Here is a 25,028-nt window from a genome sequence, read left to right on the forward strand (position 1 = left end):
GCTTTAAAAGGAAACCGATGAATGCAGAAAAGTATTAAAATCGTAGAGTCATTAAGTTTTTTTTCTTTATTTTTTAATTTTATTTTGAAGCAAGAGTACATGAAAAATGAGCAATGCCTTCGCCGGGACTCGAAACTGGACCCCTCAAATACGCGTCGAGTGGCTACCGTTATACCACGAAGGCATGTTGGAAGGAGGGAGAAAATACCTTATAAAATAATGTTGAGAATTTTGTATAATATATAATTATTATCAAATATTGGAAAACGTTTGTTTAATTTTTCAGGATTTTACGATGTACAAGCCACTCTACGAGCTGGACAACGTTGCAGTACAGCTAAGGCTTATTTAGTGCCAGCCGAAAATCGAACAAACCTTGATATACTTCCGAATGCAATGGTCAGGAAGGTAACATAAATTAACTTTCCTTTCTTAAGCTCTAAATATATAGGTGTAGTAGAATGTAGTAGAATGTAGAAATCTGTTACTGTATAGAATATCCAGAGATTCTTTACAATGCCTAGATCGGCATCGTATGAAACGCTTAGATATTACAATGCTCTCATAACACAAAATACCTGCTCCACATAGTGATGGTAACACAAAATACGCTATACAGTAACTAAATATTTCGTGCTTTCTTAGCTTACATTCAGAAACATATTAAAGTAATTACGCTTCTTCTTTATCATTCAACGAGAAGACATAATAGCGTTCATTCTTTTTGAAAATTCGGGTTTCCTTTTTCTTAATAAAAACAGAAATTAAATGGTAAGTAATGGAGTTATCGACGACGCGTGGGCCTAGGCGGAACTTTTCCGAAAAACGGGTTTGTTCTTCTCCTACTATTGGAGAGTTCCTACCAAAGCATGTTTCGCTACAACCGGTGTCCTGGGCCGTCACCATCGAGATAGATAAGGCCTGCGCGCTGAGTTACTACGTCATTGCTAGGGAACCGGCCTTCGCGCAGTTTAGCTTCCTTGCTAAACACCCGTTTTTCTAAACCTATTCTATGAAATTGGTATCTCATACTATAAAATCAGTCTAAAACAAAATTACAAGCGGCAATATAATGTTTTACAAAGCTTATACGAATATGAAATATTTTCATTTTCTTTTGTTGGTATTTATTTTCAAAACAAAATTATTTGAGAATGGTGTGGTGTTTTTAAAAGCAAATCATTTCTTTGAAGAAAAATTGGTTTTAAAATTCAAGTAGCTAAAATTTTTACTTTGATTTTTCTGCGCTGTCTTTTTGTCTCTCGTTGATTCTCATCACCGCATCAAATTTTTTTGTTTCACCCACTACTTTAACAAAATGTTTGCCAGTGGGAACACATGTTATCTCTCATTCTATAATTATTGCATATTTTTATATCTATCATATTAATGTAGCAGGATTATAAAACATCAAACGAATGCAAGAGACTACTTAATATTTAGACTAACATTTAAATGCCTTATATCAGTCAGAAAAGTTTTCTGAATGTAATAAATTACTAAATAGTCTAGTTTTAAAATTATTTCTTACTTACATATTGTATGTTAATGTTTTCCTCTTAATGCTACATAATTATTCGACAGAATCTGTAGTTAAATTGAGATAATGTTTATTACATAGCTCTGAAGACTATCAATATTAAAATTCGAAATAAGACAGGAAAAAAGTTTTTTAAATAAAGTTGTACACAATTTTTTGAAAATATTTTAAAAATATACGAAATACTTAAAAAAACTTTTAGAAACTGAAATTTCTTGCAAATATTTACATCATACCTATTTAACTATAAGCGTTACCTCTGTTCTGAAAATATTTTTTCTATTAATATCCACATGAAAAGAAAATATAAATCCTAACATCATGTTCAAAACTTTTCTGTATAATGTAAGCAATTTTTTTAACTTAACTTACATAGCTTTTGGCGGGGCCACGTACTCAAATTAAAGATTGTAATTTAAAAGATAATTTAAAAAATTGTTTTTAAAATTGCAATGAATGGAAATACAATGAAAACAAGTATGTCTACATATGAATTCAATTACTACTGCTTCGTCAATAATTGTACATTTTTAAAATTTCATTTTGCAGTCTCGCAATTTAATTACCTTAATATGAATCTTACATACATTACTTTAGAAACTTTTCTATCATTCTCAGAAAGGTTTATATTGCATAACAAATTTTAAACAAACTGATTGCATGATAATAACATATATAAAAGTGAACAGACGCTATGTTAGCTAAACATATGCATTTAAGTTTCATCATGATAAAATGATATTTAATGATTTGCAAAAAACATTGATATTTAAATTTAAGAACACAGTACTCTGTCAAGAATCAAATTTACTCTGCATTTGATATTCTACATATTATGTAATGAAATAAGTGTTATGCTTTTAACCCCTTAAGACAGTTATTTCATATAAAATTAGTTTCCAATTAAAATAAATAATCATAAATTTTGCTGACAATTTTTATATTACTAGTGTTAGTAATTATTACAAGGGATGATGCTTCAGGTGTCAAAAGTAAACATAAATTCAATTCTTAAAACATAATGAATAAAAAATTACAACTTATAAAAGCCAATAAAAAGTTTGCTGAGGGTCCCTTAACCGTGACGTCACAAGCCAGTTTCGTTTCAGAGCACAGGCCTTATCTATCTCGATGGTGACGCCTGGGCTAGGTAAGCGGAACTTTTAAAAACCGAACTGAAAATGTTTCACTTGAAGCTTTGCTCCTCGTACGATCGGAGTGGCAAATTGTGCTATAGCGTTGTGTCAGAATTATACACGTTAATACGTTTTTTGGCGGAAAACACTTTTTACAATCAGATAAAATAACTATTTTTTTAATGAATTTATGTAGTTTTCATACATAACTGTGATGTAATTTTGCATTTATTTTTCATTTTACTGCTATTTTACATTTAAATTGAAAAATTTCTCATTTTAAATCATTTTTTATCATAATCTTCATTTTGTGTATGAGACTTACATCGTAGTGAGATATTTAAACTCAGTGTCATGTTTACCAATACTGAGTACCTAAATGATTAGTTAATAAATTTGCGTATCCAACTTCATTCACATGTTTTGGTTACTTTCTTTACATCGCAAACGTAACTCTATGTATTGAAGCAGCGTCTGGGTTAAGCTTTGCGAACTAAGTAAACTGATACATGCCTCACCGTGAGGAAAGGACAATTTCTCGACCACACTATGCTGCAAACATCGAATGAGTGAGTGACATATTTCCTTCAGTGTTATTTAACTGATGCATACAGGTATGTGTGATGTAATTTAATTGATATAACTTACACATGCTTGAACCTGAAGGAAAACAAATCTGCGTATAATGCTAGAATACAAATAGCGAAAGAGAAAGTAAGATATTCTGTTCAGTGTTATTTAACTGCTGCATATGTTTTAATTTTGATTCCATATAACTTGTTTTTAATTATAAGAGAAAGAAAAATAATTCAATATTGAACACATATTTCGAGTATAACAAAAGTATTTTAAGAAACAAGCTAATAAAAATACATTAGTAATTAAAAATATTTAATTTGTGTACAGACTGAATTGAAATTAAGATGTGGTGGTGTATTTAATTATGGCAAAGCACGCTAGGGCTATCTGCGTAATAGGTGTGATGCCTTCGTGGAGGACTTTCTCAGGGAAACTGGCTCGTATACACGTTACGCATGAGGAAAACCACGAAAACACCCATGCAGCCAGCCCGTTCGCGGGATTCGAACCGAACTACCCAGTGTTCAGCGACTTTACCGCTCGGCCGCTGATGGGCCGAAACTAAGATGTAAGGCAAGTTTATTATTATTATTATTGTGTGTATATGTGTAAGAAAATGTATTTTAATTGTTCCATTTTTAATGTATGAAAGGAAGAATAGGATGCCAATATCGAAGATTATTTACTATAGCAAATAATCACGTCAGGATAAATGTTATATAGAAATCTTGGGAGTGTAAGGGATTATAAGAGTACTTTTAGATTATACTGAAAATATACGCACTTCTGCTAAAATTTGAAGTGAATCAGTATGAAGTGACTTTTCACTTTAAAAAGAATGTGATAAGTATACTATTTAAAAGTATAATGACGGATATTAAGAAATTTGTAGAATTTTATGGTATTTAAATATGAATTTGTTAAGTCAAATCTTTTTATATATATTTTTGCTTGAGATATGTAATTTGAACTGAAAATCACGATCATATATTTCTCATGGAAAGTGCATGAGCAATGAAAATAAATAGAATAATACTTTTTGATTATGTTTTTACGATGGTCTTAGCAGTTATGCCATCATGTGTTCTGTTCAACAAGATTTATTTAGTGCAAACAATACTACGAAAAAATATTGAAAAATACCTTGCTTTACAATATTTATTTCCCTTAATTAACTTAAATATCGTTTTTCATTTTCTAATGCTTTCCTTTACGAAAAGAATTTAATGTTTACAATTATTTTCAGCATTCGTACGAATTCTGTGCATAAAATAAACATTTTTTTTAACAAAATACTTAATCGGAAAGTATATACCCTTTATTTCCGGTATATCTACCACATATAAAATTATCATTTTGCTTTAGTTTACATTTTTTCCATTACCAAAATCATGTAGCAGACGCGTCGGCCGATGCGTCTTGTCTCCCGGTTGACGTCACTACCAGCAACCAATGGCACGCTTTTTCCGTTCCTGGCCTAACCTTAGTATATTAAAGAACCTTGCGGTCAGGTCGTAAATTTAGAACCCTTTTTTCACCATGGAGGTAGGAAAGGGAGGAGGGGCCATTCCGCGCTAGAAGTGAAGCACTGCTTTGAAGCTTGGGTCACCAGACGGGGTGTTTCTTTGTTTACATTCAGAAGCTCGCTTGACAAGATTCTGATAGTATTTCGACACACGACAGTTCCATAGAAATCGAAAAAAGGACACTCTCGCATGAAAGAAACATTCATAGTGTGATGGATAATAGCAATTTGTATAGTTTACTGACATTTACGCAAAAATCACATCTTGGTTATTTTTCGATAACTAACAACAGCGATTTTGATTATGAATTTGTTTTATAAAATTCTAAGCTGTTGCACTACAAAAATATAGATTTTAAGAAAAATGTTATGCTTAAAGAATGAAAAATACCTTACGGTACATTTAAAATTGTATACGTCTTTCGATACCCTTGATAGAGTATTCGCTACTTTTATTTTATTTTCCAAACGTCAAAATGTTTTAAATAAAACAAATTTTTTTCACATCCATATATTATTGTAACATGTACCTTTTAAAATTTTTTAGAGAAGAGGCTTTACTGCTGCTCATTTTAAACCCATCGTTTTAATTTTATATATCTGAAAAATAATCACTTTGGGCTTACACGTTTTACTTATTTGGGTTAATTAAAAATAAAATTACCATCAAATGCTGCAATCCTCGTCAAAATTAATAAATATACACGACAAGTTAGCTTTCCCTTCATTTGGAACCACACATTTGTGAATGAATGGTAAAAAAAAAAAAAAAAAAAAAAAAAAAAAAAATCTGATAAGTATAATTAAAAGAATTATTCCCCTTACATTTTATAATAACTCAGTTACAAGTTTTAAATAATACTTAAAAAAAAAAAATATTTTATTCCCTTTCAGAAATGTTCAGAGAAAGTCAAATACTATTTAATACCTATTTAATTATTAGGAATTAGCGAAATACTTATTTAAAGTATTTCGCTAATTCCTAATAATTCTCTAATTTAAAATGAACCGAATAGAGCATTAATTATAAATTGACTTACATTTTTCGATTTAAAAGATGCCTCAGAAGCCAAAAAATCATGTCATATTTAAGAAAGTATTTTAGGAAGAAGCTCTATAAATAGAAAAGAAATAATGCATAATTTTAATATTAATAATGCAATAAACTTTGATCTTAATTTTTGTACCTTAACCGAATAAAATCGAATTACCTTAATTTTTTTTCCTAATGTAATTAACGAAAACTTGTGAAAATATTTCATTCAAATTAAACCATTCTGAGAAAACTGTCCTGTGAAAAGTATAGCATTTAATTCCGTTCAGAATGAAATGTTGTTTAAAAATATGTTGTTTTCACATACATAGGACTCTGAAGTGTTGTAGAAAAAGAAAATATATACATTTATATGTATATTTGCGACGTAATTACAAAATATTTACACCCGAACGCGTCAAATCCCATAGAACTCAATGGTAAATGACCCAATGTTTTGGGATCGCCGGTGCTTCGGAGCAGGGTACGGAGAAACTTGTTTAGGGCGACTCCTTCTTACTTCCTACCTCCATGTTTTTCACAGGGGGGCTGAAAAGGAAGAGATAATCTTGCTCGAAAAATGTGGGGGTCGTTTAAACATCTAACTTCTCTACATTCAGTTTTTTACAGAGGAAAATACAAATTGAATTCTTCGAATGAATGCAATTTTGTACAATGAAAATGTATTACTTAACGATAAACTGTAAGATAAATAGCATCATTTTTTAAAGCCATAGGTGTAGAAAGACAGATATTTGTTACACGAATGAATTTGTAGTAAATATTGAGTTTTACATTTCGAATGCTATGTTCCATGTATGCGAAGTTGCTGAGTATGTGAGATAATAATCATAACCGAATGGCTTTCAACCTTTTCACGGCTAAGGACTGTTTCTCAATTACATTGTGGTCGCTGCTTTTTAGTTAATTTTCTAATGACATATAAACAATAATTGTTTTTATTTGAGACTTATGAATAAAATAACGCAAACTAGACTGCAGAAAATTCTTAAGAATGAAGTTAAATAATACTGAAAAATACATTATTGATGCACTTTTGTGTTTTATATGTAGTAGTATTAACTACTACTATAATCCTTAAATGGAAATCCTTAAATTATATATATCTATGTATAGGTATATATAAATGGAACCAAATATAGAACAAGGTATAAAATATCTTTATTATACAATGTTCATTACCATACGTATATTTACGTAATATCAATATAAATAGTTAGTTAGATTTCGTACATATATAATTTATTTTTATATTTTGTACTTTTTGTATTAGATTCAGTATTGTATACGTATCTGAAGTTTAATTTGTTCTCTTTTTGGGTTACGACTTAAAGTGAGAAAGAATTGTCAGGGCCTTCATAGGGATTACATTATATACAATCAGTTAGGATCCGACTTTTCCTTTCTTTTAATCATTATATATATTGAAATACTACTTAATAAGTATGCATAAAATATAGCAGTTTTTTAAGCTAATTATTTATATATCTATTGTTTGGTCTGCTTTGTTTGATTATAGCAAAGCATTCGACGGTTATTTGCCTAAGCTTAAGAATGCCTCGTGGAGAACTTTCTAAGCAAAACTGACTCTTATGCACGTTACACGTGGGGAAAACCTCGAAAACGCCAATACAGCCATCCCCGTCGATCCGGATTTGAACCCCGGATCGACCTGCCAGAGTTCAACAACTTTACAGCTCAGCCACTAGTGAGCCACACACACACACATCCACACATATACATTAAATAGTATTTACATATCGTTTATAAAGTATAATTGAGTGCAATTTAATCATAAAGAGTTAAAAAATATTCTACGGAATTACTTCACTTCGTAGACTTTTTGTTAAGCTTCACCATATTTCTTAAAGAGAATCTCAATGCTAGTTCCATTTCCAAGCTGTTTATGTACCTTATTTTTCATGCTTTGAATTATATTTAGAAAATTATTTCACTTAGTTATAGCTGAAAATGCAGTTTTTTTATTGAAGAATTTAAGGCTAAGAAGAGAATTATGCCCTTTTCTAATTATTCTTGAAGCATTTACATTTTTTTTAAAAAGTGCACATTAATACGGATCACTGAACTAAAGTGCTCGATACAGGCAGATTAATTAGCTACTAAATTTTGATTTTCGTTGAGTAAAAATGAATTCATCTGCATTCTATAAGAAAATAAATATTCAAAAAATGTTTTTTTTTTTTTTCCTATTCTCGCAGTCATAATATTTTTCTTAAATATTCAGCTAATTCATATTCAAATATTTCAATCCATTACAATAAGTAATAAATCGATACAGTAAATAAATAATTAAAATCAATTAAATGGAATTTTAATTGATTTTAATTGCCATTTTCCCTCTGATAAACCCCTATTTAGAGTTCAATAGCAGTCGATCAGCTTTTGTTGGGCAGTATTTTTCTTTATGATATGCTTACGTTATATATGTATGTATTATGCATTGCTCATACTCGTCAATTGCAGCTTTTAATATTTTTTGGAAAAAAATCAATATGAGAATCCAGAAAATGATTCTTAGCGACGTTAAAACTATTATTACTAGGCACTCTCATGCCATAGTGTTTTAAAAAAAATCCCATTGTTTAAAGGTAGATTCTATGCTCATATTTTAGTCTAAAATTAAAAGCTGCGAGTCAAAATTAAGGGGGTTGCTCTTAGAAAGCCTCAATTAGAAGTAGTTATAGGAAATGTTAATCAATACTTATAATCTTACGGATTAAACACTTATTCCCTATTTGATCACTGTATGGCAAACAGATTCACAAAGAAAAGAAAGGTGAATCAAAATGAGTTATATTCTTGTTTTTCCAACTGCAAAAACATCTTAAGATACTATCGGATTTAATCTTTAAATTATTCCAGTAATAATCAGAACAATGGGGGCCATTATTCTTAACTATAATTTACTAATGCAAATCCTATTTTGGTTTCAAATGGCTTTCATTAATTACGTTAATGATATACTGATATACTGATACTGAATGAGACCTAAAAACACTTTAAAAAAAAATATATCTCCCCTTATGATCCCTGACACAGCCGTTTACTTTCCCCTTCCGTAATTAACAAGTCAAGACAGTCTCCTGTCTTGACCGCATTTGCCAAGCCACCGTGCCCTCAGAGGGGGAATGTAATAATCATGGAGGAAGGATTAGAGGAAGGAATTCTTCCATGATAATAAATAATGCTCTAGATTACAACTGCATCTGTTCTCCTCATTTCAGATTACTTTAACGTAACTGGAGCTGGTGCCCGAGTTATCAAATGGATAAAAATGTAGAGATATTAGCTTTTTAGAACGAAAGGCATGAAAAATAAAATTTTCCGACTGCTAGCCGAACGTGCTACCCGTTACACAACGAGAGCACGCAAGAAGGAATGCTATAATTTTTTAAAAAATTGCTAAATTACATTTAAGGTCCCAGCTTTAGTTTGTAGCGAAACACGTGTACTTTTCTAATATAAATAAAACTCGCAGGCTTCACGTTAATCAACAGATATTTTTAATGAAAAGACACAGGTTCTTTTGTAACTGAATAATGAGAGTTAATAAAATTACTAAATAATGAGAATGGAAATCTAAACTAAATAATTCACAATATGGCCATCAAACAGGTAATCATCATGCAATTTAATAATTTACACGTTACTTAGTCTCTATCCAAGTGACTGAGAAACAGAATTCGATCATGAAATAGTAATTCGAAATAACTTTCCTACATGATTCCCAGGAGTATTTTATGACTGTAGAAGTCAGATAAGTACTGATTTGTAAAATACCAATTGATAATATAAAATCATGCATGAAGTATGACTAATTTCGGAAATTCAGTTTATACTTACCACTTTAAGATTCAGAATTTTAATTTTTTGCAAGAATTTGAACAATTGAACTAATTTGAACAATTGAACCAAGACAATTTGAACTAATTTGAAGAAGTAGAGCTTTGACCTTTTTGGCGGTTGCGAGATAAGCAATTCTATCTTCCGAATACAAGCTATATCAGTCAGTCGTAAATTAGTCATGCGAGCCGTTGGGTCCACAATGGTTCGTAACTGAAGTAAGCTGAGCTCGTTGATGACCATCAAAAGGCTAATATGGTTATTGGCAAACAAACTAATAAACAATGGTCTGTAACTGAAACGAATTTTAAATAGCTATTTCAGCAGTTACTGACATTAAGTATTATTGCATAGTTCAGTAAAAAGTCTGCACTTCATTTACAGTCAGTACGTTTTAGGTTAGGTTATTTTAACCACTTGCGCTAAAAAGACGTGCCACGCACGTCGAGACGCTTTTGTCTCAAACCGCGAGCGACGTGAACACCACGTCGATAGGCATTTATCGCAAAAATGAAAATAACGTAGTGCACACGTCGCCTAACAACGAGATTGTTTATGTTTGGGAACTTGCAAGAACTCAGTTAATACACAATAATTTAATAATGTAGATTTTTTGTGGCATTATAATGTAGATTTTTTGTGGGAACAGTTATGTTTTTTATATATTGCTTTGAGCTTGATAACTCACGGAATGTTATTCTTTTTGTAATGTTTAGAATGCTAAATAAATAAGTTCGTTGTTAATTAAAAAGGTTTCCTCTGCGAAATATATTACTATTCGTCCGAAGTTATTAAATAAGTCAAGAAATTATTAATTTCAAACAGTTTATTTCTCGAGTTACAGCTCTGGATTGCACTCGCAGACGCGGAGCGGCGTAAATGAGACACTTTACCGCTTGTTATATTGTAGCGCACGGCACCGCAACTGTGAAGTTTAATCGTAGCGCAAGTGGTTAACTGATTAAGGTAAAGCGATTCGTGGGCTGTCTGCATTAACGAGATTGGTCTGCCTAAGGGAAGAGATGCGTTCAAGTTTTAAGGGAAATTGGCTCATATCTACATTGCACTCATTTTCAACATACAATTCTTCATTGGAATGAGAACTATAACAATGAAACCCCGTTTCGGATCGTAATCAATTACTGATAAAAATTTAGAAATGAAATAATGAATCCTCAGATGGATTTTGAAGGACATCAATGCAGAGAGTTGAATGGGAGGTATGGGGGTTAATTAAGCATGGAGAAGATCGCGAGTCTTACTTTAATAAAGTAAAGTTTATCTTCGTGGACGGATTCCTAAGGGAAACTGGTTCGTATTAAAAATATAAGTGAAGGAAGAAATATGCAGTTACCCCATTCAGCTGCTACAAACTGAAACCAAAAAAACTGAACAAGCTAAAATTGAATATGCAATGAGTGTTCTAAGGGTTTAGCCACTTGATTAATGATAGGCTGTTATAATGCTATACATAATTACAGACGAGACATATATTACATTATATCAAAACAATATATTTTAAATACATTTTAATTGACGAGCAAAAGAAAAATGGCAACAAACAGATGTTTAAAAAAAATACTGATTCAATCAAATTTTTTCGTTAAGTGTCTGTGCGTCAAGAAGGCACTCAAATTACTTAGCGAGCCGAAACCCTCTTGAGAGGTTGATGGTAGGGGAACGGGGAGGAGACTCTCAGACCAAGACTAGCAGTTTTAACTATGCCCAGCAATACTTAATATGCCTATATAGATGCACAAATTTTCACCCTATATTTCATCCATATTGCATAAATTTCATCCATATAGGCCTAATATGCCTATGTGAATGCACATCGTTTCAACCTGTATTTCTTTGACTTGCTTCCCTCCAAAAAATAGTAATATACACTTACAAGTTATATTAATAATGCTTGCTAAATAAGAATATTATTATCAAGTTAAACTGTCGACTCCCGTAGTTTTGCCTCGTTTCACGGGGCAAAACTACTCACTTCAACTCGTTTCACGGGTATAATATCAGCTACATATTGTGTATCTTCCTAAGTAACGTTCTGTTAAACATAGCCATGTTCCACATAGCCATTTAAACATAGCCATGCCATGTTCACATAAAAACACACAAACATAGCCATGTTCCACATAAACCTAACCATATTCCGTTAAACATAGCCAGTCTACACATTGTGTAACTCTCTAAGTAACGCTATGTAAAACATAGCCATGTCTGATGCCGTGATCAGGTGTCTTTATTTCGAATAATAAAGATGATAGGGATTATATCTAAGCTATAATATCACAATATAGTACCATAGAGAATCAGTATTTTGCTTTGACTCATATACTTGAAGAATATTTAATGTCTTTTAAAAAATGTCTACTTTAACTCAAATCTAGGTTATCATTAAAAATCGAAGAGCAATAGGTGTGCAGTTCGATTTCCAAGGCAATACATATGAAGTCAAAGCCAAAAGAGAGGTCATTATGTCAGCAGGCACTACAAACACCCCGCAACTATTGATGCTATCGGGTATCGGTCCCAGAAAAGAGCTGGAGAGATTTAAGGTAAGAAGTCTGTTACCAAAGTAAAAATATTTGCTTATGTAAAATTTCCATTGCTATCAAAAGGATTATTAAATGCACTGAAGTGTTCGGAGATTATAAATGATTATGACACTAAGAATTGTGGAAATGATAAAAATTAAGCATATATAAAATTATGATAATTATATTTCCTTTCTAGATTATAAATAAAAAGTGAAAAACATTTATGTATTAGCTAAAATGTAAAATATCTTGAAATAAAGATAGAAAATGCGCTTGATTTAAAGTTTGCATTTCAGAAGGCTGTATCGAAAGGAATGTTGATCAGAATTCAAATTTCTGGCTTCAAATTTTCTGGGCAAATGTTGTGAAACCTTAATGGAATGGAATTTGTATAAGCGAGGAGGAAAATAAAAAAGGAAACGAAACATTTAAAAAATAGTTGCAAAATATGAAGAAACAAACTGCGCTTTGTTTTCGGATAAAAACAATGCAAGAAATCAAAAAACTTACAACGTGCTGAAAAGATATTGCATTATATAATCCTTTATTTCCAGTTACAAGCTAAAATCTCAAAATTGAGGTTGTTCAGCATTACAATCGATTCTTTCATTTGATATCTCGATAGTGCAGAGATATTAGGTTATTTTGAAGCAGGACTGATGAAAACTGAGCAACGCCTTCGCCGGGAATCGAACCACGGACCTCTGGAATACGCGCCCAGTGTGCTGACCACTACACTACGAAGGCATGCTAAGAAGGTTGGAGAAATACCGTATATACTCCCTCTTTTAAAGGGCGACTGGAGGTTAGGGGACCCAATCGTCAAATCCTGGTGGAGAGAATCATCATCCACCACCCTTTCAGTTCGGGCGCCACTGTAGAGACATTAGGTTATTTTAAAGCAGGACTGATGAAAACTGAGCAACGCCTTCGCCGGGAATCGAACCACGGATCTCTGGAATACGCGCCCAGCCTGCTGACTATTACACTACGAAGGCATGCTAAGAAGGAGGGAGAAATTGTATTGCGGGAGATTGATGTATAATGTTTGCTTTCAGATCAACGTAGTTTATTACGTGTCCGCTAAAGGCGTTGTTCCTCAGTAAGCATCAGCGTCAGAGTAATATTCCAGTAGTTCAGTGTGCGAGCCGATTTAAAAGGTTATTGAACGAATGTATACAGAGGATTGAGAACATTCGACTGGAAACCCGTGCTCTTCGTAGTTGGCTCGATATGGATAAAACGCTGGAATAATTTTAATGAGCGAACTGACCATACTTTTTATTTCAAATTATCTTTAGATAATATTTTCCACTTTTGTATTACTTACTATTACAATGACCTCACATTTCCGTAAACTAACGTGATGATAGTACCACATGGCAATCAGTAATAGAGTATTTATAAAGAAGCTTTTATGAGTTATCCGTAGATGGATTACTTGAACTAACTTGGTTCAATAATTGTCTGACTTTCTCCACTTAGATAGAATGGTGGTTAGTGACCTTGACTGCCGTATAAAAGGACCCAGGTCTGAATACGGAGACGGAATGGATGTAAGCATATATTATCTGTGAGGTAAGGAGGCACTCAAACTATTCAGCGAACCGAAATCTTCTCAAGAGATTGATAGTAGGGGAACAAGGGTGAGAGACCCTCAAACCAAGCCTAGCAGTTAACTACACCCAGCAATACCTAATACGTTTACGTGGATGCACAGGTGCTCCTGCTCTTTCAGCCTGTATCTGTGTGACTTGCTTCCATTCACAAACTAGTAATATACACCTACAAGTTCTGTAAACAATGCTTGCCAAAGAAGAAGATAATTACCAAGATAAACTGCACCTCTGGGCAATATAGCGATTAGTGGAAGCTAATAGCTAACTCTAAATTTCCGAAGTCACGGTTCGGCTCCCGTAGTTTTATTTCTAAGTGTATGCCTTCAACTCGTTTCAAGGGGGTAATATTGGTCTACACCTTGTATAGCTCCCTAAGTAACGTTCTGGGAGATGAAACGGTTAAACGAGTAATGAGTTCGGCTCTTTCCGATCAATGCATTCGTGCAAATTCACTGGAAAAAAATTGTTAAAAAAACTGCTTGATTTTTGTCTCTGTTCCCAAATATCAATCATAGATAAAGCGTCACAGGTAGCAGAAGTCTCTCGTTAAGCTCTCAGAGTGCTTAACGTGTTGCGCTTTGTTTTAACAAGCACAGCAATGGCAAGATCAGAAAATAAAAAATATATATAATATGTTATTTCCTGTTTGTTAAAATGCCCATTTTTTTCTCTTTCTTTTTTTTCCCCTGAAGGCTGCAAACGTTGGACTGGAAGAAGAAAGGAGATTGAAACCAAAGCTTAAGCTTCTGTTTAAAAATGATAAGAAATTAAATTTATATAGATTAATTTTTGCATTCAAATGATGAGTAATATCAATTAATATATCTTTAATTGTCTTTCTTAGTTATATTATACCTCTTAGTTATCATATTAAGATTTTTTAAATTATTTTGTCCGCAAATTCATTTTTAGATTCCGGTTATCGCTGACCTACCAGTCGGTAAAAACTTACAGGATCACATCGCATCAGATGTAAATTTTCTTCTGAAACCTACCATTCCTGAAATTAGAGCCAAACTTGCCAACCCTATCAATATCGCAGAATATATTCGAAACAGAACAGGTAACGCCATTAAAATGCTCTTTCGTTTTCCAGTTTTAAACTGCACTGTATGGGGATAACTAACATTTTCCCTAATAACATAAAATAAATTTAGATGAAATTTTATTTAATTTTTCAAAATTTAAGGCATTGATAATGAATGTTATAAAACTCTTGAATGAAAAAATATTTTATTAAGCTTTGAAAGAATGCTGAAAAGAATAAAAATGTTTAACGACATGATATTAGTATCAATTAGAAATTAAATTTTGTTAAAATGGTTATGGGGATTTATTTAATTTATTTAACAGTTATTTTATGTTGAAGAAGCTTTCCCATCACTCTTGCTTTCAACTCACACTTTCGTGCCAGAATGTAAATGCACTAACGTGCGTATAGTCGAATGGGATAGAAAAACGTTAATATTTAAAAGAAGGTTTTGGAAGGCAAAATCAGAGGATGTTTTGCATGCCTGAAGGCCATGCTTCTATCTTTGATATTCTAGCGATTAAAACTCTGTGGCGTTGAGCTATTCTTGTCATTAGGCTTGTTTCCCCAACTTTTCGAGTCAGAGCCATCTTGCACGATAGTTAACCTGTGAAGCAGTTAGGCTATAGCTAACTTCATTAATTTTAAGTTACTCATTACTTTTAATTACCTTTAAATTACTCATTACTTACTAATTAATTTTAAGTTACTCCTTACCTCATTACCTTAGCCAAAAGATTTAGCTTTTTGTAAGCACGAACTAGTGCCATATGTGAACTTTATTTGAGTTAATAAAGGGTTCATTACATCCTTCACCTGACTTCGTAGTACTTACAGATTATTCACTAAACAGTCTTCTAACGTCGAGCTCAGTTTATGATAGCCAAGCATACAAGACGTTATACGGTATTTTTTCATTAACATAAAATGACGTTCAGCCAAATTGAGGAAGGAAAATTTTAAAAGAGTCACATAGCCTTGAATTTTTTTAATTAAACAAAATTCAGTGTTAAATACTCCAGTTTTAAGGAAATATTGTTCACATTAGTAGCATTTTTAATCTCATTGAAAATGACAAGCCTGCACCTTATCATGCTTTATGCATATATCAATGCATAAAGCATGATTTCTAAACTAACATCAACGTGAGGTTGAAGTTTTTCTAAGTAATACATATATTTCGTACGGAACACATAAGATAACACTTCATAATAGTAAAGCGAATAATGATACGATAAGACATACAGTAATGCGATATGCATGCAATATATAATACGATACGACATGTAGTAAAACGTCTTTATAAAGAAGTCAGTGCAGCTTATAAATTTTGATACTAGGCATGCTTGTATATAAATTCAATTTCTTACAATCTTACTTCATTGTCAGTTCAGAAAACTAAAACCAGTATATCTAATTAAATGCAGTTACCCAAAAAATGCCTGAATTCTTTTGTTTGCAACAAATACTGTATTTTCTCAATTATTCTCCATTATACTGTATTTTTTTCTTTCTTCTCAATTATACTGTAGTGTATTTCCTCCATTTACTTCATATTATAAATACGTCCAGTGTTTTCTTCATTTAATATTTTATAATTTGTTCTGAGAATTAGCAAATATCATTTTATACATACATGAGCCGCCTCACTGCATGCTAAGTTGTGATTATGCAAGTAACCTTGAGATCTTGTCAATACAAAAATACCTTAAACTTTTTCTGGAACATATCCTAAAGCATTCCTCGCTTAATTCAAGCATTCTTCTCTTCAGTTGCAAAACTGTAGTAAAAAGGTACGTACTTTAGAGAAACAAGTAATATAATTAGCATTATAAACAAAGATTAGATACGCTTAGTTTGAATTTTATGGGTTTCAATACGGAAATGCTTGTATTTGCAGAAACAAAACTACTATTTCAGGGTGAGCTTGCTTAGTTTTTGTTTTCATTTCTTTTGGAGTGGGAAAGAGTAGTGAAAATGTTTTTGTAATTTTATCACAGACGGCCGATAGTGACTTTAATAAGCTTTCAAGCACTGCAATCTGTGACCCCTCATTCTTTTTTTTTTATCAAAACAAACTTTCATTATGTGTAGAGTTAATCCTGGTAAGTTCAAAAACTGGTGTTCTGGTGGACGACCGTGTTATATGATGTTATGACGAAAGTGCGTATAGGGGTAGTTTTCAAAATTATAAGACTATGACTTTTAAAGAATATGAAATCAGAAGAATATGAAAGGGGATTATGTAATTTGAAGATTTTTGATGCCAGCTATAAATATGATTCAATTTAGAGCATCTTCTGCAGAGCATATTCTGTAATATCAGAACTGATCATCGAGAGAGCTATATCACGAGTTTTAAATTAACAGTTGCTAAAAATCTATTCAGTTTCTTATTGTGTATGTTCATATACCTGAGCTTAACATAACCGTTACATCGCTTTATTTAATAAGAGGTTTATTCAGAAACGATTGCTAAATAAATCCTTTCAATCTCTTGTTTTCACTTTGTAGTATTTTGATCACGGTATTCCATTATCGAAACTTATTTTAATAAGGAAGAATGCCACAATGATAAGAAAAAATTAGAAACAATTAAGAAAAAACATTTTCAGGTCTCAGAAAAATTTCAGAAAACGCAAGCATATGCACGAAAAATTATAATCTTGCAAATTTCGTAATTTTTGTAGCACGGGGTTAATTCTTCTTCTAAAACATTTAACGTTTAGTTAAAACTCCACTGTTAGGAAGCTGTTCTCGACAATATTTTATTCTCCAGTTATTTAACTATATGATTGTAATTAATTTAAGAACCAAAAATAAAAACTTGAGCTTAAAATAAAGGACTGAAGACAAGGACGTGAACTTAAAGATCGAAATGTTTTTTGAAATTTATTCGACGCTCTCATACTCCATGATTAGAATTTTTCTTTAATTAAAGATTGTCTTGCATTAATCGAATGGGCATTTATTACAATGTAATATTATTATAGTTATATGGGCATTTATTATAATCTAATGTTGTTTTATTTCATGAGCATTCATTATAATTTAATATTATTATAATTTTGGATAAAAATAATATTTGTAACAACGCTGATATTTATCCCAAAGAGTGATGCTCAGAGCTTAAATCGCACCAGAGCCTGGTTCCTGTATTTCTCAGTTTTTGAGATAAATGGTTAATTCCAGCCGGAGCGCCCCGGAGCCCTGCTTAAGATGATTTCAACACTTTTTTCATGTAATTAAACCATAGTTTCTGAAGAAAATGTTTTTGATTTTGAAACTTTATTTTGATTATAAGCAAATCTTAAAAATCGATAAATAGGTTCGTTTTCCCTTGTTGCATTCTGATTCACGGCTAGAATTATATCGGCAGGAGCATAGTCAGAAGAAATGCTGGACTCTTCTTTTTTGTTTTCATACCTACACATTTCTGTTAAAATTTCATTCCATATTCTCATACTGTTTCTAGCACTCTCTCTGTCCACATTAGTTTCATTAACCGTTTTGCTTTTTCCCATTGGAAAGCTTGAAAAAGAATAATCTCTCTTTCTACAAGGTCTTAAATTCAGCGGGAGTCCGAGTGAGCTAATGTTTAGTTTATAACTGAAATTTTAATTCCAGCCGGAGGACCAAATAAGCTGAGGTCCATTATTTTATTTTATTATTTAACTTTTTGTCGTTAGTTTCTAATAATTTATTAAATTTTTATTCATCTCCTTCAATTTTATTGAATTTTAATTTTAGTTGTTAATTATTTTATTATTTTAATTATTAATTATCAATTACTTTATTACTCAGTTTATGTATTTATGTTTGTTCATTTTTCCTGGTCACCTTCCACAGAGCTCCAGTACTTCTAATTTTATAAATTAAACTCTCACCATGCTAAATATTCATTATGAATAACTTTATGAATAGTGGTATTTATTCAAGGTTTGAAATCACTGAACTCTAAACACAGCTAAAAGATTTGCAAAGTACTTCATTAAAAAGTGTTGTGATTGCTTTTTTATTTTTTCAAGATTTTATAACTCAACATTTTAGCTAATGTGCTGGCAAAAATGACAAAAATACATTAACATGTTTCTCGCAGCGTTATAAAATAAAATCTTTCGTTTAGAACTGAATTACTATTTTGTTGCTTTTTTATAATTAATGACATTAAAATAAATTTGATGTGTTAAATCTAAATAGGCGAAAAAAAATCATTTCTGGAGATTACTTGTATTTACTTTTTACATTCAATAACTATATAGCTTATTTTCCAACTTATCACAAATACTGTACTTAGTGTATGAAACCATGGATTGGGACAGGGAAAAAATGCAAAATTATTGCGTTCAACATATAGTTCAACAACTAAAAGCTTCACTATCTAAAAAGTTCTATTAGCATAAAAGTTTAATACTGGAAGGTGGCTCGTTGAATTCTGGTAACCCAAAGTTTGAATATTCGTTTGGATTCAAGATGGTCTCGTATTCTTGCGTCTGACACAGAATTATCTCCTGTTTCTTATGATTTATTGATTATATGATTATTGATCTTTTGCTATCACGATTTTATCACGGATTACTTTCCTGTCGGTTCTTTTTTTTACCACTGGCGGGCCCTCAGACGACTTCGGCTTGGACCCTAACTAAAGCCAGAAGTGGTGGTCACTTTATTATGAAGGCAGCTAATAGGTTGGCCACCTTTGCCTCCTATGAAGGGGGACGCTCAGTTACAACCATGCCTTCTCCAGGATTCGAGCTCGGGCCCTTTAGTATCGCAGCCAGCTCCCCTAACCACTATACCGTCTAGGCGGCTTTTCTGTGGGTCCTGTGGTTATTAATAAATCCAGTGCTCCAATAGATCGGTGAATTCAGAGATGAGCAATCGAAGATAACCTGAGATTTGCACCAATGTAAATTTTCAAATTAAAACGCAAGGAAACAACATTAACATCAGTGTCAGATACATGAACCGAAATTAAGCAATATTTTCTAATGTATAAATGCTGGGAAGGAATAAGAACTAAGATAATGAAGCTTATTTTGTGGGCTTAAATAAAAAATGGCTTTTTCCACAGTAATAATTTTGTGGTCGATAATTTTTCAAGGTACTATGCTTCTTAAAACTTACATTATTCTGAATAAACATTGAAAGTTTCTTTTTCAAGCATAAACTGAATATATTAAAAATAGTGACCGTAAATGTATTCCATTTCAGGTCCTTTGGCATCGGTGGAATTTCTCTCAGCTCTTGCTTTTCTGGAAAAGGATACTGTAAAATCCAAAAGGAATTTTCCGAATTTTGAATTGTACTTCGCGGAATTTTCAACGAGTATTGCATTTTTGCAATTTGGTTTGAAACAAGAGGTAAATCTCGACTTTTACAAAATATGATTGTATTGCGTCTTCTATCTTTTCATGATTATGAGACATGAAGTATCAAATGCGTGATTATATAGAGGGTCTAGATCAAGGGTTCTCAAATGTTTTTCCTCCATGCACCCCTTTCACCATTGCTAAAATATCTTTCCCCTCTCCTTTCCTAAACTCGAAGAATAACTATTAACATTTATCACGATTTATATAATTTTTTTGGCATTTTTTATACATTAAACAACAAAAAGTGTAGAAAATGTTGATAAATACCAAAGTTTGAATAAAAGTAATTTTTATATTCATAAATTAAAACTAAATACTTAACAGTTTGTAGAGACATTAAGTATTTTGGAAGCAGAAAAGATGAAAACTTAGCAACGCCTTCGCCGGGAATCGAACCGCGGACCTCTCAATTACGCGCTGAGAGTGCAAAAGGCTCGCTAAGAAGGCGGGAAAATACCTTATACACTCCCTCTTTTAGAGGGCGGCTGGGGTTTTTAGGGGGCCCAATCGCCAAATCTTGGGTGAGGAGAATCATCATCCAACACCTTTTTAGTTCGAGCGCCACTGTAGAGACATTAGGTATTTTTAGAAGCAGGCAAGATGAAAAATACGCAACGCCTTCGCCGGGAATCGAATCGCGGACCTCTCAATTAGGCTCTGAGCTTGCCGACCACCACACCACGAAGGCTTGCTAAGAAGGCGAGAGAAATACCTTATAAGTTCAATAAAAGGCTAACTGCATTTCCCCCCCCCTGAACCTATGAAATTCCTCTCGGGAAGGATTCCCTCCTGGTTGAGAACCCCTGTGTAGATGGAAGGTGCTCAAGTTTAAAAAAAAATATATTATATTTTTGTAAATATTTATTTTAGATATTTCTTTTTCAAACAACAGATATTCACATGAGAGGCGATCTAATTCCACGAGGTGCTTGGGCACATTCTCTGTAACTGTAACCACATTATTTGTTATGGAGGTTTTTTCCTTCGCACCTAAGCTTGATTTTTCGCCCATCGGTGCAGAAAGACTTAGCGGGTGCAAAACAAGACTTCTGTCTACTTTGTCTGTCTGTCTTTAGGTACTGTAAGTCGCTAATTTTGATTTGAATGCACAGTGCTGCGCTGTAGATCGTTATCGCTTAACAGTTAGTAGGCAGTACTTATGACATACACTTCATTCCTTTTCAGATAGATTTATTCAGCATGGTTAATTTTGCTAACTCAATATGACACCGAGATGATTTTACTTCTATCCAGCAGATTTCTCATGTAATGACCTTCCTATAGTATTCAGTTTGCTACCCGAGAAACAGATATTTGCCTTTCCGAAGTTATCTTCCCCACAATATCCTTATAAAGTAAACGGACTTTCATTCGACTAGCCACATCCAGCAGGTGAAGTTCTGTAGTAACATCAGCAGCTTCCCTGATCAGTATAGCGTATAGTGCTGCTGGTTGTCGTATCATTGGATTAGAGTTTGAATCTTGCAACAGCACTGATATTTGAAAGTATATAATGTCTGTGTGGCATGAGAGCACCTAAATTACTAGCGAGGTGAAAGGCCTCTCGAAAGGCCTGGATGGTAGGGGAAGAGAGGTGGTTGATCGTCAGACTTGTCATCAGTGAGATAGTCACAAGATCTAGAAAAGGGTTTCTAGGCTAAAGCCCTATACCTGTGTAGCAGAATTTTACAAGTCTGTAGCATACGCAACAGCGTATCTTATTAAGCATTAAGATTTTGTTTCATAGAGCGACAGCAGTTAAGTTGGTCAATAGAAACGTCTTTTGAGAGATGTAGTAAGCATATCAAGAAATATCAGTTTTCACAATGGTAACAAAAATGATGGCATGGATCAGGATCATAATCATCACTCGATAAGAACTACAGGCCTTCATAAAAGGCTTCTGCTTCGATGACACCCAATGGTCCCTTTAAACATCTAAAAATATAAAAACTGTAAAAATCTGAAGAGTGGAAGAGTTCAAAAAACTGAAAAACAGAGAAAATCTATAAAACAATTTTCTGGCGCATGCCAGTAAAAAAAACGTTTAAGCTGCAGTCCTGAAGCGTGAATTCGTTTTCTTTGAAACGACACTAAGCGCCATTGCTTGGTTACTCATTCTCCGCACCTAAAAACAGATTTATTCTATATATGTTTACCAAATCTTATTATTAATTCTGCTGCTTGGAAACCTGCTGTAAATTTTTCTTCGGGATATCTTCTTGTTTTTATGTTTTAGACTATTTAAATTATTTCATGAAGGAAGTTTTTGATGCTCGGATCCTTAAATCATTAAATAAATTAATAATTTCTTCCTAGAAGGCTGTAATTTTATTCTTAATTTTTTCCGCTGTATATTTCTTCAGATGTTTTGGCTTCAAACTTTTCATTTGATAGTTGTGCTGGAAATCATTATTCTTGAATTCAGTTTCAGCAGTTTTAGGGATGGGAATAGTTTTCGTCTGGCATTCGAAATTTTTATTCTGCACTTCATATCCGTGATAAGAACTGACATGGAAATCTCTGACAGTAGACATTTAGAATTTTCTTCGGGCTTTAGAAAACATCCATTGTTTCTGTGATTTTGTCTAGACTTGCAGCATCTTGTGTCCTTGTAACAATAGTGATAAATGCTGTTAAGCTGATAAGTATGGAATAGGATATCAGATTTTTGTAGGAGTTGCGTTAGTCTTCTGAAACCTTCAGTTGTTCTTTGTTAACTCCCAATTTCTTACCACTAATTTGTTGTTCGTTTAGCTGCATTTTAATTAAGAATGGGACATATCTTTTGGTTTGAGTTATTTTAATAATTTCATCATCTGATTCGAATCTAGTTGCTGTTTTCTTGGGCGTAATCCACTGTTTTTAATCATTAGTTTTCTGAGCCGTAATACTTTTCTCTCCTTTTTTGCCTTTATTACATGATCCATCCTTTCCATTAATTTTTCCATAGCAAATGTTTTTTCACTAGTTTCAAGTTATTTTATGGTGCTCATCAGTTTTATAAAGACCTATTTACAAAAGAATTTCTTTCTTTTAGGAAAAGTTTTATTCCTTGGTAGTGCCCTGATTGAGCCCGCTAATTAGTTTGCTCGATACATACTGCTTCTAAGTTTGGTAGTAGACCAAACCTTATCATTGGCCTTTCGTTTGATTTTGATTCAGATTTATTCCTTCGTGGCTGTCTACCGTAGATCACATGAAAGGAGGAAACAGGAGATTGGCTGGTAACGAAAAGCTTAGCTCTGAGCACATTTTGTGATTAACTGAAAGAAAGAGTGGTACCAGAGTAAAGTAAACTTTGGAATGAGAAGGGGGCAAGACTCTTTTCAGGGAAATCCTACAATTTAGAATAAGGTAAGCCGAAACATGGGAGAGGAAGGAAATAGGAAAAAAGAAATTAATAAGGCTGTGCAAATTCATCAAAATTTCTAAGATTAGTTCCAAGATGACGTTTATCCTCCTTGAGATGGAAGTTGTAACTGATAACTGGAATGAGGATATTAACTAAAATAATTTTATTTTAGAAATGTTTTTGCAGTTTTTGCAATGTAAGAAACAAGTGGATTTATTCCAATTTCTTTATGGATTGCGAAGTTTCTATGCAACCATCACGCTCGTGAGATTTGTCTCAGTCATAATTTAGAGCTTATTACGATTTCACTTGTAGGCAAATTCCCAGAAGGGACAAGCATGGGTAATAATAAGATGAAACATGATCTTATCGATGAGTAGCTTAATATCTAAGAAAAATACAGAGAAAAGTACAGAAACTAAATAAAAATCGAACTCCTTTCGTCTACTGTTACAGAATTAATTACTCTGCGCTTATGTTTATAGGGATTGAATTACTTAAATACGGCAAAACTCACGAAAAACTAGCTCGTATTTGTGCTACATATAAGGAAATCTAAAAAAATTGTCATGCAGCCAGCTTGTTCCCTAGAATTTTAGCCCTGGTCGAATAGTATTTAGTCACTTTAATGCTTAACCCCTAGTAGGCTTCTACACTTAAGCACTGCGTTTAAGTACTTTCTCGACTAGTATGGCTAACCTTATAAAGTGGAATCATTTGTTTTTTGAAAGTCCGCTATCTGTTCAATATTTTTAAATATATGATATGTTTTTCAGGTTTATGAACAAGTTTACAGACCTTATGAAGGCCAACCATATGTAGGCTGTGTGGCTCAATTAGTACAACCACGAAGCCGTGGAACGGTAACACTTCAGTCAACAAATCCTTACGACCCTCCAGTAATAGATCCCAATTATCTTGAAGATCCCAAAGATATGGAAGATATAGTAGAAGGTAAGAGCTTCCGTATAACTAAACATTTAATTACATACATGAACGTTTCACATTCGCTAATTCTTAGATTCGTTCGGAAAAATACAATCATGAATTCTACAGCCGTTATAAAATTTCAAATTTAAAACTATTCTCATTAATCCCAGAAGTGTAAAAGTAGTGTCTTCAGTGGTAGAAATAAAAAAAATTGTTTCAAGCGAGAAGAAAAAGAGATGTCTGGGCATAAACCTGTACTGCTTCATGTGAGAGTAATGTGAGAACTCAGGATGTTCTATTTTCAATTGTAACAATACTAAGAATGGCCCGTTATGTGTTGTCTGACAAAGAACACTGAGATAATCTTCCTTAAGATGTCTTTACAGACAAATTTCTGAGAAATATACTGTTGTCATCTCAACCATTTCGATGAATCGACTACTCAGGAAGCTTCAGGAATGAGATCAGAAGATAC

At 32.8% G+C, this 25,028-nt stretch overlaps 1 protein-coding gene across 1 annotated transcript in view; it reads left to right on the forward strand.

The window, feature by feature from the left end:
• LOC118196072 (uncharacterized) overlaps positions 1-25,028 on the forward strand; it is a 115,631-nt gene that overhangs the window by 11,007 nt on the left and 79,596 nt on the right. The window contains 5 exon segments of the mRNA XM_085808804.1: positions 287-408; positions 12,095-12,262; positions 14,776-14,926; positions 20,108-20,256; positions 24,400-24,577. Of these exon segments, the coding sequence (XP_085664930.1) occupies positions 287-408; positions 12,095-12,262; positions 14,776-14,926; positions 20,108-20,256; positions 24,400-24,577 (768 nt within the window).

This window comes from Stegodyphus dumicola, chromosome X2, assembly GCF_044657685.1.
Source record: "Stegodyphus dumicola isolate Sdum_Otavi_A_Nest chromosome X2, ASM4465768v1".
In the NCBI taxonomy this organism is placed as follows: domain Eukaryota; kingdom Metazoa; phylum Arthropoda; class Arachnida; order Araneae; family Eresidae; genus Stegodyphus; species Stegodyphus dumicola.